This window comes from Tenrec ecaudatus, chromosome 5, assembly GCF_050624435.1.
Source record: "Tenrec ecaudatus isolate mTenEca1 chromosome 5, mTenEca1.hap1, whole genome shotgun sequence".
In the NCBI taxonomy this organism is placed as follows: Eukaryota; Metazoa; Chordata; class Mammalia; order Afrosoricida; family Tenrecidae; genus Tenrec; species Tenrec ecaudatus.
In genome coordinates, this window is record NC_134534.1 from 183,378,086 (window position 1) to 183,392,856 (window position 14,771).

The following is a 14,771-nucleotide window of genomic DNA, read 5'->3' on the forward strand; positions in this document are numbered from 1 at the left end:
AAGGTAGCAGAAGGACATTGGGCCTCCACTGAAGTACCCCCTCAATGTAAGAATACTTTCTTCTATTAAATTGGCATGCTATGATGCTCACCTTCCCGACACAACCGCCGAAGACAAAGCGGGTGAATAAGCAAATGTGGTGAAGAAAGTTGATGATGCCCGGCTATCAAAAGGTATAGCCTCTGGGGTCTTAAAGGCTCAAAGGTAAGCAAGCGGCCATCTAGCTCAGAAGCAACAAAGCTCACATGGAAGAAGCACACCAGCCTGTGCGATCATGAGGTATCTAAGGGATCAGGTATCAGGCATCATCAGAACAAAAAATTCTTACTATAGTGAATGAGGTGGGGAGTGTGGAGTGGAGACCCAAAGCCCATTTGTAGGCCACTGGACATCCCCTTACAGAAGGGTCTCGGGGAGAAGATGAGCCAGTCAGGGTGCGATGTAGCAACGATGAAAAATACAACTTTCCTCTAGTTCCTAAATGCTTCCTGCGCCGCCCCCCCTCCAGCTGGATGTGAAGTGTAACCGTCATTAGGATGGAAAGATATGAACTTAGAGTTATAACAACTATACTCGAAAAGGCACTAACACCCCCAAACATGGCGCTTCTCAATTGTCTATTGCATCCGTATGGTAGACATGCTCCTAACAGCCCTCCTGCACATCTCTCTCCACCTCTGCACTGCGTGATGTCCTGGGGTTGACGTGATGGGAGCAGTCACACTCAGGAAATGAGCAGACACTACGAGCCAGGGACGCTGCTGGTTCAACATCCCCCCTGGGAATCCTCGGTGCCTCCAAACAGCCAGTGGGGTCTACTTTCCCTGGCCCTTAACTCCCCAAAAGGACATTCCACCTTCTCTGTCAGCCCTGCACATGCTGACATGTGTCCCCAGCACATGCCAGCACCCCGATTGACCTTAGCTCCCACACGGGAGACCAACCGCCCTTCTGCCCGCACACTGTCTCTGTCTGTGGCTGACACTTCATCACCTGCCTGCTCTCCACTTGGCAAACAGCAGGAAGAGAAGCCGAGGAGAAAACAACGCACCCCTGTGCTCTCTGGTAACCCCCTGCCCTGGGCACCTGCTGGGGTGCGTCTGGCCAGGATCTGCTCTCTTTTAAGTGGTGTCATGATTCCTGGGAGCCCCCAGGTGGCATCCATGGTTTGTGCCCAACCACCATCAGTGGTTCTCAACCTATGGGTCATGACCCCTTTGGGGGTCGGATGGCCCTTTCACAGGGGTCGCCCGATTCATAACAGTAGCAAAATGACAGTGATGAAGTGGCAATGAAAATAATGCTATGGTTAGCGGGGGGGGGGGGATCCACCACATGACAAACATGAAAGGGTCACGGCACGAGGAAGGCTGAGAACCACTGCACTAACTGGACGGTTGCTGGTTCCGAGTCAGCAGCAGCTCCGCGGGAGCCAATTGGAGGATGTGCTTCTGTAAAGATGGCGCCACGCGGGCCCACTGAGCAGCTCTCCTCTGGAGCACGCGGTGGTCGTGAGTTCAAATCCACTCGATGGTGATGGGTTTTTGGTGGGCCGTCACCGACTGCAAGGCTCAACACTACATGCATTCACGTCACTCTATATCGGGGCGTGATCTGGGCAGCTTCATGCTCTCCGTCACACCAGTCTTTCTTGGCTGGGTCACTACCGCTACTCACTCCCTGCCCCAAGCCCCAGTCAAGAAGAATGCTCCTCTCCTCCTCGATGCTGTGCCTCTGCCCCGACAGGCCCTCTCCCAGAGGGCTTCTCCATCGCAATCCCTGCCTACCCTTTCCCGTTGTATTTCCCCCTCTCAAATGCTGCCTCCTCCAGGCAGTCCTCACCAACCCTCTGGCTACAGGACTTGCTCTCTCTGTCTCACTGTTTTGTGGTTTTGTTCAGAGCTACTTTGCCCAAAGAGCCATCCCAACCAGTCAGAGTCCATGGGATCATTTCTGGGACTGTGAGCATCTCCAGGGCCCCTCCCCTCCTTTGGGGTGAAGGGTGATGTTGGCGGGAGGGTACCAGGCCAGGGGCAGAGGCACTAATTTCCACTGACTATAAATAACTCTGGGTCTGAAACCACAGTGGGGGCCTGGAGGGTGCCAGGAGGTGTCAGGTATCCGTCTCAGGGTGAGGGGGACTGCATAAATAACTTACCTGCCCCACCGGGGCCTCTCGAGTGACAGGCAGGCCTAGAAGAAGAGGCCGCCTCCCCACTCTGGGCTGAGTTTGGGGCCTACGTGGGAGCCAGGCTGGTGGGTAGGCAAACAAAGGAGATGGCTGAGCTGGGGACCTGGGATGACATCACTCACCACTCACTCCATCCAACAGATGAGGAAACCGAGATCCTGGGTGGGAAGTTACTGGGAGTTACTGATGAGCAGGCCCCAGGGCCTCAGGGGGCCAGAGGAACACCAGGGGAGGGGGCACCTTGTCTGCTGCCAAGTCTGGCCCTGCCATCGGGAGGTTTGTGTAGAGTGAAGGGCAGCTGGACTCGGGCCTGGAGCAGAAGCACCAAGGAAACTGCCTAGCCTGGGCAGGGGGGGCCCGGTCACTGCCCAGGACTGTTGGACCCAGACTTTGAAAGGGAGAGGGGTGTGGGGTCTGGCCCCCAGCCCGTCAGCCTTCAGGCAGTCTGCTGCATGCAGTGTTGGGGGAGGGTCTCCAGGGTGAGACTCAGTCCCAGAATGTCTGAGCTGAGGGCCCACTCTGCCCTCTCTGTTTGCCAGATGGGAGACCGAGGCCCAGGAGGAAGGCTTGTAGAGGCCTCCAGACCAAAAGGGCTCAAGTCAGACGGGCCCTGACCCTTCCCAGAGGGGGCTGTGTGTGTGTGTTGGGGGAGCTGCTTTTTTTCCTGCCCAGTCACACATGTCCCCTGGGACACAGGCGAGGGCAGACCATGGCTGGGGTGGGGCTGGCAAGATGAAGCTCCCGGGGAGGTGCAGCTGGACCAGGACCTTTCTCTGTGCTCTCTCACTGGACGTGTGCACCAAGTGGCCCCGGGAACTCACAGGGATGCGGCCCTTGACAGATGTCCACCTGACAGATGTAAACACGGGGACACAGTTTCAAGCGGAGCTGGGTCTCAAACTCGGCTGTTTTGAAATGGTCATTTAGCACCTCTCCCCAGGATCAGAGGTTTCCAGAAAACCTTTCTTGTTGGGGAGTCTTGGTTAAAAAATAAAAAGGAAGTGAAGAGTCTTTCAAGCAGATCAAGGAGGAGATGTTCTGGGCCAGTGGGGGGAAGGGGGGACAGTCCAGAGCCTCACCAGCTGTGTAACCACAGGACCCCAAATGTCCCTCCTCCCCCAGCTGGTGAGTTCCTTAGCTCCCCCAGCTCTGGGCTCAGGGCTGCAATCGCATGGATGGTACCCACAAACACAGACACGATCACCCGAGTGGACAGTTCTCTCTCTCACACACGCAGTGTGAAAAATCAACAAAAACACAGAATCCAACAAAATCAATCCCTAGAATACTGTGCATCCCTATGAGCAGCAATGAAGGCATGAAGCATCTCCTGGCACGCAGGGCTCTGGAGACCATTAAGCTGCGTGAAGTTAGTCAATCACAAAAGGACAAATGCTGCACGAGCCCTCACTACAAGGGAAAACACCAAGGTGAAGGCAGGCCACCACTCCCAGGCATGTATTTTCCAACTCAGTCCCGAAACAACGAGGTGGAGCACCTGCCCAACGTCCACGAGACAGATCCGCCGCCTCCCCCACCTCCCGTCTAAATGCACATCTTAAAACCACTTTGACAGGGGACTTCACCTTAGCTGGGTCAGGTGTTCAAGACGTGGGGAGAGGGAGAATATGTCATTGCTACCGCACCTGACTGCCTGACTGTGCTGGGTTCACCCCAATCCAACCCCACCCCCACACGACAAGGAAACCTTACTGGAAACTCGAGGGGGGCAAGTATGTCTCAGAGCAGGCAATTACCTGTCTGAAGGGAAATGGGGAGGTGTAACCTACCCCCCATCAGGAAAACATGAGTAATGGTGCTTTTGTCGAACCCAAGGGGAGAGCCTGCCTGTTACTAGATTCCTAACTGGACACTTTTGACCCAGCTTCTCTGCAGCCCTTGGCGACCTGGTCCAGGCGTCATAGACTCCCGGGACTTTAGACACTAGTCTTCTGAGGTGCACACCCTGCTTCATAGGCCACACCAGGACTCACTATGGAAACCCCACTGGGCTTTACCTCAAACCCACCGACAGCCCCTGGACTTCAGGCTGAAACTTCCTAGTGCGAGAAGCAGATGACTTGACTGCTGGCCCAAGGGATGACTTGGCTAGATGCTGGACTTTGGTTCGAATCCCTCGCCTTGAGGGGCCCGATGAGTGGTGTCTGGAACTACCATCTACTTAGTATCTTAATGCCCTCCCTGCCTCGTTAGGACATGCATGAAGCTGGTAGGCGTGGCCCTGCTGTTATGAACGAATGTTATTGGAAGAGCCGCCCTATGACCAACCCTGTTGTTTGAGTCAACAGTGTCCAGTCGCTTAAGAGTTTAATCTGTGCCACATAACCACTCATGTATTGCAGTTCATAGCTGGCAGTGTTTTAAACTCTACACCATCGGATAGAGTGGTTATGCATTGGGCTTTAACTGCAAATTCAGCAGTTCAAAACTACCTGCCAGTTCTGAAGGGACAGAGTGAGACTTTCTAGTCCTGTGATGATTTGCAGGCTCGGGACTCACAAGGGCAGTTCTACTCTGCCCTGGAGGGTCTCTGTGGGTCAGCACTGACTTGATAGCAGGGAGGTGATGGCCTAGCGGGATGATTGATCATGTGCCCTCATAGTGACAGTGATGTCTCTAAGGCAAATCATATATGCATGAATAGATTTTGGGCTTGCTCTTAGTTCTAGTGAAGGATTATCAGCTCAATTAGTTCTTATGACATGGCCCTCCTTGAGTCTTACCCTAAGGAAGAGCTCACTGAAGCTATATGGGTGCTATTGCAAAGCATGGTGAAGAAACTCGATGGTGCCCGGCTATCAGAAAGACTACCATCCGGGGTCTTAAAGTCTTGTGTTCAAGAGAGAAGGCCCCTGAGCGAGACATCTGCTAAGTCCACATGGAAGAAGCACACCAGCCTGAGTGATCCAAGGATTAGAAACAATACAACCTGCATCTAAGGGAATGGTCTCAGACCTAGTGAGTGGCTGGTTTTCAGAAGCCTATGGATACAGTGGAAGTCCGAGATCCATCGGCAGGATACATTAAGCCCCCACAGAATCCCCTCCGATCAAAGTTGAGGGATGTGACTAGCCCTGTTATTGGACAGAGACCACTATAAAGTCAATTACAGCAGACACAGTCAACATGTAATATCAGTAGATCTCCCTGTTGACCCATTTTAAAGCTGTTTCAGTTAAAAAAATTAAAAAGTGAAGGGAAAATACATGTGGTTAAGCCCCGGGGCATCCCTTCTGACCACGGACCAGGGACGCGAACAACCGTGGGAACATGCAGGATGCCCTGGCAAGGCGGCTGCTACAGACAGTTAGGCTAGAATTTATAACCCTATCGTCTGATCTCCCGTACCAGCCATTTAAACTTGTTCTAGCTTTTAGTATTTCTGCTTTCCTTTCGGTTGAGGTTTTTGTAGGTTTTACTTTGTTGGTCTTGTTAGTTTTGTGTGTTCGTTTTTCTGATGTTTTCCAGTGTCTGACGTCCAGGGTAGGTAAATGTTGGAGGCAGTAACTGGATAGATGGTTCCTTGGGCATCTGGCAGGGGATATGGTGTGTGTGTGTGTGTGTGTGTGTGTGTGTGTGTGTGTGTGTGTGTGTGTAGGAAAATGGGGAGCTGAAAACGATGAGGGCAAGATTGAAGACAATGTTCTGAAACTGAATGTGGAGATGACCGCACACCTCGTTGTGAAGTGATCGAACTATTGGATTGTAAGAGATGTAAATTATGTGCCCATAAAACTGTTGAAGAGGAAAAAAAAATCAATCTATGCCTGTCAGCTGGACCCTTGCCCCTGTGAGGTATGACCCTGGCCCGGCTCCCCCTGGGGAAGGGGCTCCTCTCCCCTCCCCTCTGGCTGGGTCTGGTCCCCTTCCCCTGCCTTAGTTGTAATCTTCGTGGTTCCTGCTTCCTCCCTCCACCCCCATCACCTAGACTTTGTTCCCTGTAGGATATCCTTGTCTCTGGAGCCAGAGGGGGTGTCTCTGCCCTGGTCCCTTGTCCGTCCCACTGATGGCCACTCCAGACAACAGTGATGAACTGTGAAAGCCAGAGCCCACAGGGCGCCACCCCCCTCGCACACAGTAGGTGCACAGTATAGATGTGCACCAGCCGGTGAGATACAGGAGGGCCTGGTGGGCTGTTCACTGACCACCACACCCGCAGGTTCAGGGGAGACTGTCCTGAACAATCTACGTTCAGATGGGGAAACAGGAAGGGGCGACTTGCTCCCAGTCCTAGACGGCGGAGCCGACTCTCACACCCTCTCCTTCCAGAGCACATACTAGGCCCTTTGTGCTGCGTGCGGGTCTGTTCTGCAAAGCAAGGGTACCTGCACAGCAGGGGTCAGGCCCCCTTGCTCCCCTGAGGAGGGCCTGCCCCCGGTGTGTCTGCATTGCCTTACATCCCGGGACTCAGGCTTGTGTCTGGGGCCGGGGGAGTGTCTGTCTGGAGCAAGATCCCCCATAATGCTCCCTTCTCCACCCCCTTCTCCGGGCGTCTCTGCTTAGCATATCCTGGGCTAGGTAGGGTCACTTCACCTGGGAGTCCCTGCGGACAGCTGTGGGCTAGGCGTGGGAGCAGCCCGCTCTCTCACCCTCCTGCACCCCCCGCAGGGACTCTGTTGGGTCAGTCTGGGAATTCGACAGCATGGACCCGTCCACACGGGATTGGTTTACTGAGCAAGCAGAAGGATGCGCGGGTGTTGTTCTGGAAAAGGCCATGCATGAGTCATCAGGCTGCCGCCAAGAGCTGTGCTTTTAAGGACTCTTGTGATGGGGACAGTTGGAGGGGAGGTGGGCTGTAGAGACTGAGAATCCCAGATGAGGCGGCTCTTTCTTTGATTAACCCAGAGTCACATGCATCAGTCGCTCCAGCCTGCTGACCTGCCCGGTTGTCTCTCTCTCCTCTACTAATTAGGACCAACTTATTCCTTAAAGTCACACCCAGGTGAGCTGGCAGAGAGTAACAGTCACAGCTCGCACCGCTATAGACCAACTAGGATGTGCCAGGCTGGCACCACCTCAAACCCACCTGCCACTCCACTGGGGAACGGTGAGGCTGTCTGCTCCCGTAGAGACAGACAGCCTCGGTGGCCCTGTGGGGCCGCTCTCCTCTGCCCTATGGAATCGCCACAAGTTGGAGTCTACCGTGGTGAGCATGCACCATGTACGGTCCCTGGTGGGGCAGTGGGTTAAGCATCCAGCTGCCAACCGCATGGTTTTCAGTTCAGATCCACCGGCCATTTCAAGGAAGCCACTACAAGACTCAAAGCCTCAGAACCCCTGTGGCCAGTTGTATTCTCCCCAAAGCGCCCCAACGAGCTGACATCAAATCAACGGTAGTAGGTTGTCAAGCTCTAAACCCTTTGCACGGAATATGTTAATGCTCACAGCCCCCCTGTGGATGGGCTGTGATTGCCCCCATGGCAGATGGGGAAGCTGAGACCCTGCATGCTGACTGCTCCGACCTCCCACAGCTGAGTGAGTGGCAGAGCCAGGATTCGAACCAGGAGGGGCTGGCCACTGCGTCAGGATGACTACAACCCCACAGGGTCCCAGCTAACCTGGGAAAATGACTAACAGTGCTGGAGGCTGGCTGGCAAATTCTGCGGGCAGCCTCTGTTTGGTGCCCCTGGGTCTTCCTGGATCTTACCTTGCCGTCCCTCTAGGCCACACCCCCATCCCTCGCTGGTGCACAGCAGGGTCTGCACACACTGGGCTCCTAAGGGTCTGTGGTCTCTGCAGGAGGGACCTCCTCTGCCTTCCAGGGGTAGTGCACCCTGTCCCACGCCCAATCTTCCTGTGGACTGGGCAGGGGGTGGATCCACCCCTTGGGGTGAGCGGTGGCCCCACTTTGATCTACCAGCTTATTCCACCTCGAGCCCTGGGATTGGCTTGGGAGTGACCATGAGACTCAGACTGGCCCAAGGGGAGTCTGTTTGGGGATTTCGGGTGGGAGCTAAGAGGCACCCTTGGCTATGGAGTGGTCAGGGTTGGAGGGCATGAACCTGCAGCTGCCAGTCCACCCCCCATCCCCAAACCCCCGCTGCCAGGGAGGACCTGTCTGAGAGATAGTAGCAGGGAGCATTGCTGAGGGAAGCAGGTGGGGAGGGAGCAGGGCTCCCAGAGGGCCCCTCAGAAACCAGCTGCCACTGGCTTTATAGTCACTGTCTGTAAATTCCTCTGGGCCCAAACCAGCCCGAGAAGGGGTAGTCCTCTTTACAGAGTCCCAGCAGTGGACATACTCGGCACGCTGGCAGATGACCTTGGCAGACAACTCACAAAGGCCTTTGAATCCACTGCCTTAGTTAGCCCCCACGTGGCAGAGAGCAAAGCGGCACAAGCCCACTTTACAGACAGAAAATGCAGGCTGCACGCGTCTAAGAAGCTTGGACCAGGGTCTGGAGCCGAGCCTGCTGACCAACAGTCAGGGAAAGGCCGGGCTACCCCTCCTGGCCCTGCGTTTATTTGGAGACTACAAGTTCTCCTCATACCTGACCAAGTCCCCAGGGCACACCGGCGCCTTCAGAGGAGAGCCCCAGGAGGCCAGGGAACACGCCTGTGTGGATGCTGGTGCCCGGATTCCCCCTCACTAACCATGTGGCAGCCTGGGCTTCCAGCACCACCGCCCAGGTGGTCTTGAGGTGGAGGGCTGTCCACCGCTCTGGCGACTGGCAGCCTACTGGCATTGGATCTCTGGATGCCCAAGGACCCACCAGGCCTGAGGGGCCCTTTCATGCAATGTCCTATTTACTGAAAGGACACAAAGCGGGGCCTGCCCCTCCTGTCCTCTCCCAGGCCCTCTCTCACCACTGCTTGGGTAGGCCGCTCCCGTTCAGCGACTGTGGGATTCATGCAAAATTAACCGGAGGCTCCGTTTCACAGAGCTCTGGGGTATCCGGTTCCTGCCCCACTCCTGCTGCACCCCGTCTTCTCCCCCCACCCCTGCTCGCCATGCAGGGCTGCAGACACCCAGCCAGAGCAGAGCTTCGCACTGGCCCCTTCTTTCGGATGCCTTTGCCGACGCCATGGGGTGGTGGCAGAGATCCGAGGGGCAAGGCTGTGTGTGCCCCTCCCCCCTGCCCATGAGAATGCTGCGCCAAGCTTGGGGGGGAGGGGTGGCTCGGGGTCCCGGGCTAGTCCTCCAGCTTCCACCGATTGCTCTTTTTGCAAATGTCTCCAGGTGCTGGGAACAGGGTGGAGCGTGATGAGCAGCTTCTGCCTCTAGGGACTCCCAGCTTGTCCTCACACCAGCCACTGACCTTGCCACCGAGCCGCAGAGCCACTTCTTCCTGGGGAACCATATCATCGGATGGCCCGATCTTCTGGGAGACAGGGCTGGCAGGTGTTTAAAAAGCAGACCCAGGCAGTTGTTGCTGAGTTGAGGTGACTTGAACTTGTGGCGGGTCCAGGCGTGGCCGGCGGGACTGATCTCCGTGGCCGGCTTTTCAGGAGTCAATGTGATTACCAGGCCTTTCTGTTGAGGACCTCAAAGAGGAAGGAGGCCTCCCCACTTTTTCATTGGTAGCTGAGCACACTCATCATTTGTACCACCCCGGGCCTGACCATGATGGTGGTGATGGCCACCCTTTCTTCAGTGGTGGCCGGCTGTGCGGCTTGTCCAATGTCATGTCATCCCTGTGAGGTCCTGCTGTGAAGGCCCCATTTCACAGAGAAAGCAGTCGAGCTCCGAGGGGTCGAAGGGGACTCTCAACCTCAAACTCACTGGCCCCGAGTTGATGTTGGTCCTACAGGGGAGGAGGAGGGCTACCCCTGTGGGTTTCCCAGACTACACATCTTCACGGGAGTGGAAGGTCTCACCTTTCTCCTGCAGCATCCAAACTTGGGGTTTCAAAGCCCACCTTGTAGCCCAGCACACCACCAGGGCTCCCCGGAACTCCCCCAGGGCCTCTCCAACAGAAAGCGCGTGAGGACGGGCACCCCAGCCTCTGGGCTGGCCCGTCTGGGTGGAGGGCAAGGAAGAGACACACGGCACAGGGCACTATCCTGGGTGGAACGGAACCGCACAATGCACTGGGGAAGGAGAAGGCCACCAACTGGGGGTGAAGACTGCCCCGGTTGGCCTCACAGGGGACAGGACTGGTGCCCCACAGCCGGCTCCGAGCCGCAGCACTGTGGTCCACATCCCTGTGTGGCCAGCCAGTTTCTCCTTGCTTCAAAACCCATCTTTCACCCGCAGGGATTTGATTAACTTGGCAGGAGGTGAAGCAGAGGGCTAATTGAGGCAGGGCCTGAGGCAGCTGCCCGCACCATGACTCTGAGATACAGGGGCTGTCAAGAGCAGTCAACCTGAGCCCCTCGGGCCAGTGCCACCCAGTCCCCATCACTTTCAGTTTTGGCTGGGGACCAGGGGTCTCCATGGTTTCAGTTCTGGTCACAGGGGGCAGGCCCAGCGCTGCCCATGAGGCGACCTGGAGAAAGCATCCTGAGAGCTCCACCTGCCATGTCTGACAGTTTACACGTGGGCTGCTCCCGGTGGGGGGGAAGGGGTGGCTCAGGGATGTGGGACACCTCGGCCTGCTGACAGATGATGAGCTGCATTCAAAGTGGGGGTGACCTTGAGCCCCGTGATTCTCATCTGTAAAATGGTATGACAACACCCCCTTCCTGGGCACCCCCAGTGTAAGTACTGCACAGCCTGCCCAGCTCCTCCTGAGGAACAGCCACTTCCATGACCCCACTCGGTGCTCACCCCCCTTTTATGGGTGGGAAACTAGAGGCTGGGGCCAGACCCCAAACATTGACACAGAGCTTCCCTGCTCCAAAATGTCCCCATGAGGTAAGGTGACCAGACGTCCTGATTTTTAATTTTTCCTGCATCCCGTGGCGTTTTAAAAAAGTCCCTATTTTTGGAAAGAATGCACGACAAGCTAGGGTACACGGTTTTCAGCTGCCATGTGGCTATTTCGCCAGGATATGAGTTTTATCAATGGTGTCCCGCTGGTGTCCTGCTTTACCAATGTTAAAATCTAGTCACCTTACCATGAGGGACCATTTGTAGGACCCCATTGACCTGAGAATATGTGCATTCCCATGGGCAAGTGGCAGATCTGGGATTAGGACCACCCCATGGTGAAGTCTGCAGCTCTGTGCTTTCCTGTCCCTCCCCGAGCCTCTTCCTATGCTGCTCTCCCCCGGGAATCCTTCCAAGGACCCAGGAGCTGCAGGGCTGCCCCCTTCTCAGGCACCCATGCACAGCAGGAAACCAAGGCCTGGTGCTGGTGCGGCTGCGGGTGGGGGTCAAAGGAGGCTGGCACAAGGCGGAGAGATTGAGGGGGCCTTCCTTGCTCTTTCTGTTTCACAGGTGAGGAAACGGGGTCCCCATTATTTCCGTGTGGCTTCTGCAGGCCTTCATGAGACGCTGCCCCATGGCACCCCTCAGCTTCCCCTCTCCTCACCAGCTCAACAATCTCCAGGAAGCCTTCTGGATCTTCACTGCCCACCGTCCCACCCCTCTTGGCACCAGGCGCTTCATCTGGACTCGACCTCTGTTCTCTGCTGCTCGGCTGTTTGGGAGGTACTCCCTGTGGCCCTGCCCTGTGCCACTGGTACTGGCCACTTATACCAGGCACCGGCCCACTTTCCCAGACAGAGGAACCGAGGGTTCAATCGAGACTCCCATACATGTGTTTTAGGCTAGGTTGGGACCTATCACCCTCCTGGTGGGCAGCAGTCCCTTGTGGCTGCTCAGTGGCCTGTGCGGACCCCAGTACTGATGTTTGAGCTGGGCGATTTCTCTCCCACTACTGCCCCGGGGCCCAGAGAAATTCCTAGACACAGAAGTCCTCTTTCCAGAGAGCCCGCAGCGACGAGAATGTCCCCTCATCCCTGATACCAGGGCGGTACAAGCAGGGCCATCTGCCTCCTTCCCATGATGGCCCATCTCCCGGTGCTCCCGGAGTCCCCCAGCCACAGTCAGAGCCTGGATTTGGAGGGCAGGGTATGATTCCACCCTGGAGGCAGGGTGGGGTGGAGGGGGTGTTGGGGCCCGGACTAAAGGGCAGGCGGGGTGGCTAGACTCTAAGGCCAGTCATGGGTGGTGGGGGATAGGGGGTGAGCAGAGCCACTGAGCCTTGGTGCAGGCCAGGGAGGAGTATCCACAGTGGCCCTCCCTGGCCCCTTTCCAGGCCCTCCCTGAGGCAGGGGGTCTGCCATCCAGATGAACCCTCACAGTGTGTCTGGGGTCTGGGGTCCAAGCCAGCACCTGGGGAGGGCCAATGGGGGCCTGTCCCTGGCACTCAGCTAGCATGCTCTAGAATGGCCCCATGGATTTTTCAGCCAGCGTCTGAAACCTAAACACGTACAAACTGACTGACTGACCGAGTTCCGGTAACAGCTGCCCCGAGCAGAACTTCTCTCCCTAGGGGTTCCCATGGCTGACTTTTGTAAGTGGCTCACCAGGCCTCTCCTGCAAGGTGCCTCTGGGAGGATTTCAACCTCAAAGCTTGTCTTCCTGTTCAGGGACTCCTGAACCCCTCCCCTCAGCAGGGGGCCGGGGCACACCTACCTTCGACCGGTGATGTCTTGAGGCGCCGGCAGATGGCTTCAGTGTCCCCGTAGGTCTCCTTGACCTTGACCACCGCCTCCGTGCCCCGAAGCTCCATGAGGGAGCGCAGCTCCTCCATTGTGCACCCAAACTCGCCCCCACGGATAGACTCATTTCTTTGGTTTTTGGAGTAAAAGTCGCTGTTGGTCATGTCACCCATGATTGCCACAGCCCCCGCCTGGGGTGAGCCTGAGGCCCCTGCCCGTCAAGAGGGTGCTGGGAGATGGCCCTTGGGCTGCCTTCAGCTCAACCTCGCTGGACGCCTGTGGCTCCCGGACACGGAGTCTGGTTTCTGGGCACAGGGGGTGGCCCAGGAGGGCTGGTGACAGTAGTGGGGAGCACCAGGGGGTGCCTCCAGGTGTGCGGTGCAGTCCAAGGGCCAGAGAGGCTCAGCGTTGCAGACCCAGAAGTCCCCATTCATTGAAGCCCATGCTGTGTACCAGAGGTGGCATCTACATGGTCATGGATGTTGGCTCCTGCAGAGACAAGCACAGAGGGAGGACAAGGGTCAGATGGCTGCGGGCTTCATGAGAGAGATGCTCAGGAATGCCCCCACTGTGCGTATACACACACATACACACACACACACACACACACATACACACTGGACTTACCTGTGCACCCACGTCCACACATCTGCACGTGTACATATGACACACACACGCAGGGCACATATAACACACCCCCACATGCATGTGCACACACAACACACATTCACACACAACACACGAGTGGGCACACACAACACACATGCATGTACACACATAACATGCACACACATGCACGGGCACATATACTCACACATATGCATGGGCACATGTAACATACATATACGCGCCTGCATGTGCATGGGCACATAGACAATCAGCATCCTGATTGACACTTGAGACAGGTTCATTCTCACTTGAGTCCTTCTTACACCTCAGACCACACCTACACACACCGCCAACCCACATGGTGCCAGCACCCACCCAACTCTCAGCACACCACCCGAGCAGAGCCACAGCTTGGCAATGCCTTACCATAGTGGCTCCCCCCCTCCACCGGGTGCTGTGCCTCTTGACACACTGCCTCACACAATCTGGAGTATGTCCTCAACCACATACTTCCAGGCCCTGCCCCACCGCCAGACCCCTCCCCACCAGCCCTGAGTCACCCCCATGGGCTCTCTGAAGTCACACACGGCACACTTCCAGGCTTACACTTTATGTTCCCAGCACCTTCCTCCCGGAGCAACTGCTCTTCCAGCCCTCTGTCCCCATGGACCCCTCACCGGCACCATCCAGGGACCACCCCTCCCCTCACACAGACACACACGAGTCCCCGGGCCCCAGACCTCCTCCCCCATCCCTACCACCTGCACCTGAAGATACACGTCTGTATCCCCACACTCCCCCCCTTTCCCATGCAGCAGACCTGGATGGGGTGGGAGGGCTGGGGAGAAGTTGACGACCCCCACCTGCACCACAGCCCCCACCAGGCTAGAGAATCCAGCTATGCATATTCATGAGGACGGCATTCATCCCAGAACCAGACCCCCGCCCCTCCCCGCAGAAGCCCTCACCTGGAGGAGTGCCCCCACAGCCAGCACCACGGACAGAGGCTGACTGTCCAGGGGTAGCAAGAGTGCTGCTACTGCAGGACTTCAGCAGAGAATCCAATCCGCTCAGACACCCAACACCACAAGTAGCCCGGCAAGCGTTGGGTGACAAAGGGCCCCTGATGAGCTCGGCTGAGCCTGGCACGGGCACCAGCCCCACCCGCAGCTCCGGACAGCTGGCCATCTTAGGCCCCAGGAGAGAGAAGGGAGTGGGGAGGGAGGTGGCATGGGGCCCTCCTTCAGCCCCACGCCTCCAATCTGTCCAGGTTCTCTGGCCACGTGGCCACCCCGCACCTGAGGCATTTCAGACTTAATCTGGAGTTTGCCGAGGAAGGAGCTTGTCCTGAGGCAAGGGTGCAGAGAGTCTTGGGCCCAGAGGGGCTTGTCTCCCTCCCACA

The 14,771-nt window shown here is 56.7% G+C and overlaps 1 protein-coding gene across 14 annotated transcripts in view; it reads right to left on the reverse strand.

Moving 5' to 3' along the window:
- Positions 1–12,933, reverse strand: part of ATP2B2 (ATPase plasma membrane Ca2+ transporting 2) — a 114,865-nt gene extending 101,932 nt beyond the window's left edge. For all 14 annotated transcript variants that reach the window (XM_075550479.1, XM_075550475.1, XM_075550480.1 and 11 more), the window contains exon 1: positions 12,735–12,933. In XM_075550479.1, coding sequence (XP_075406594.1) covers positions 12,735–12,933 — 199 coding nt within the window. The remainder of the gene's footprint in view (positions 1–12,734) is intronic.
- Between the last annotated feature and the right edge of the window lie 1,838 nt (positions 12,934–14,771).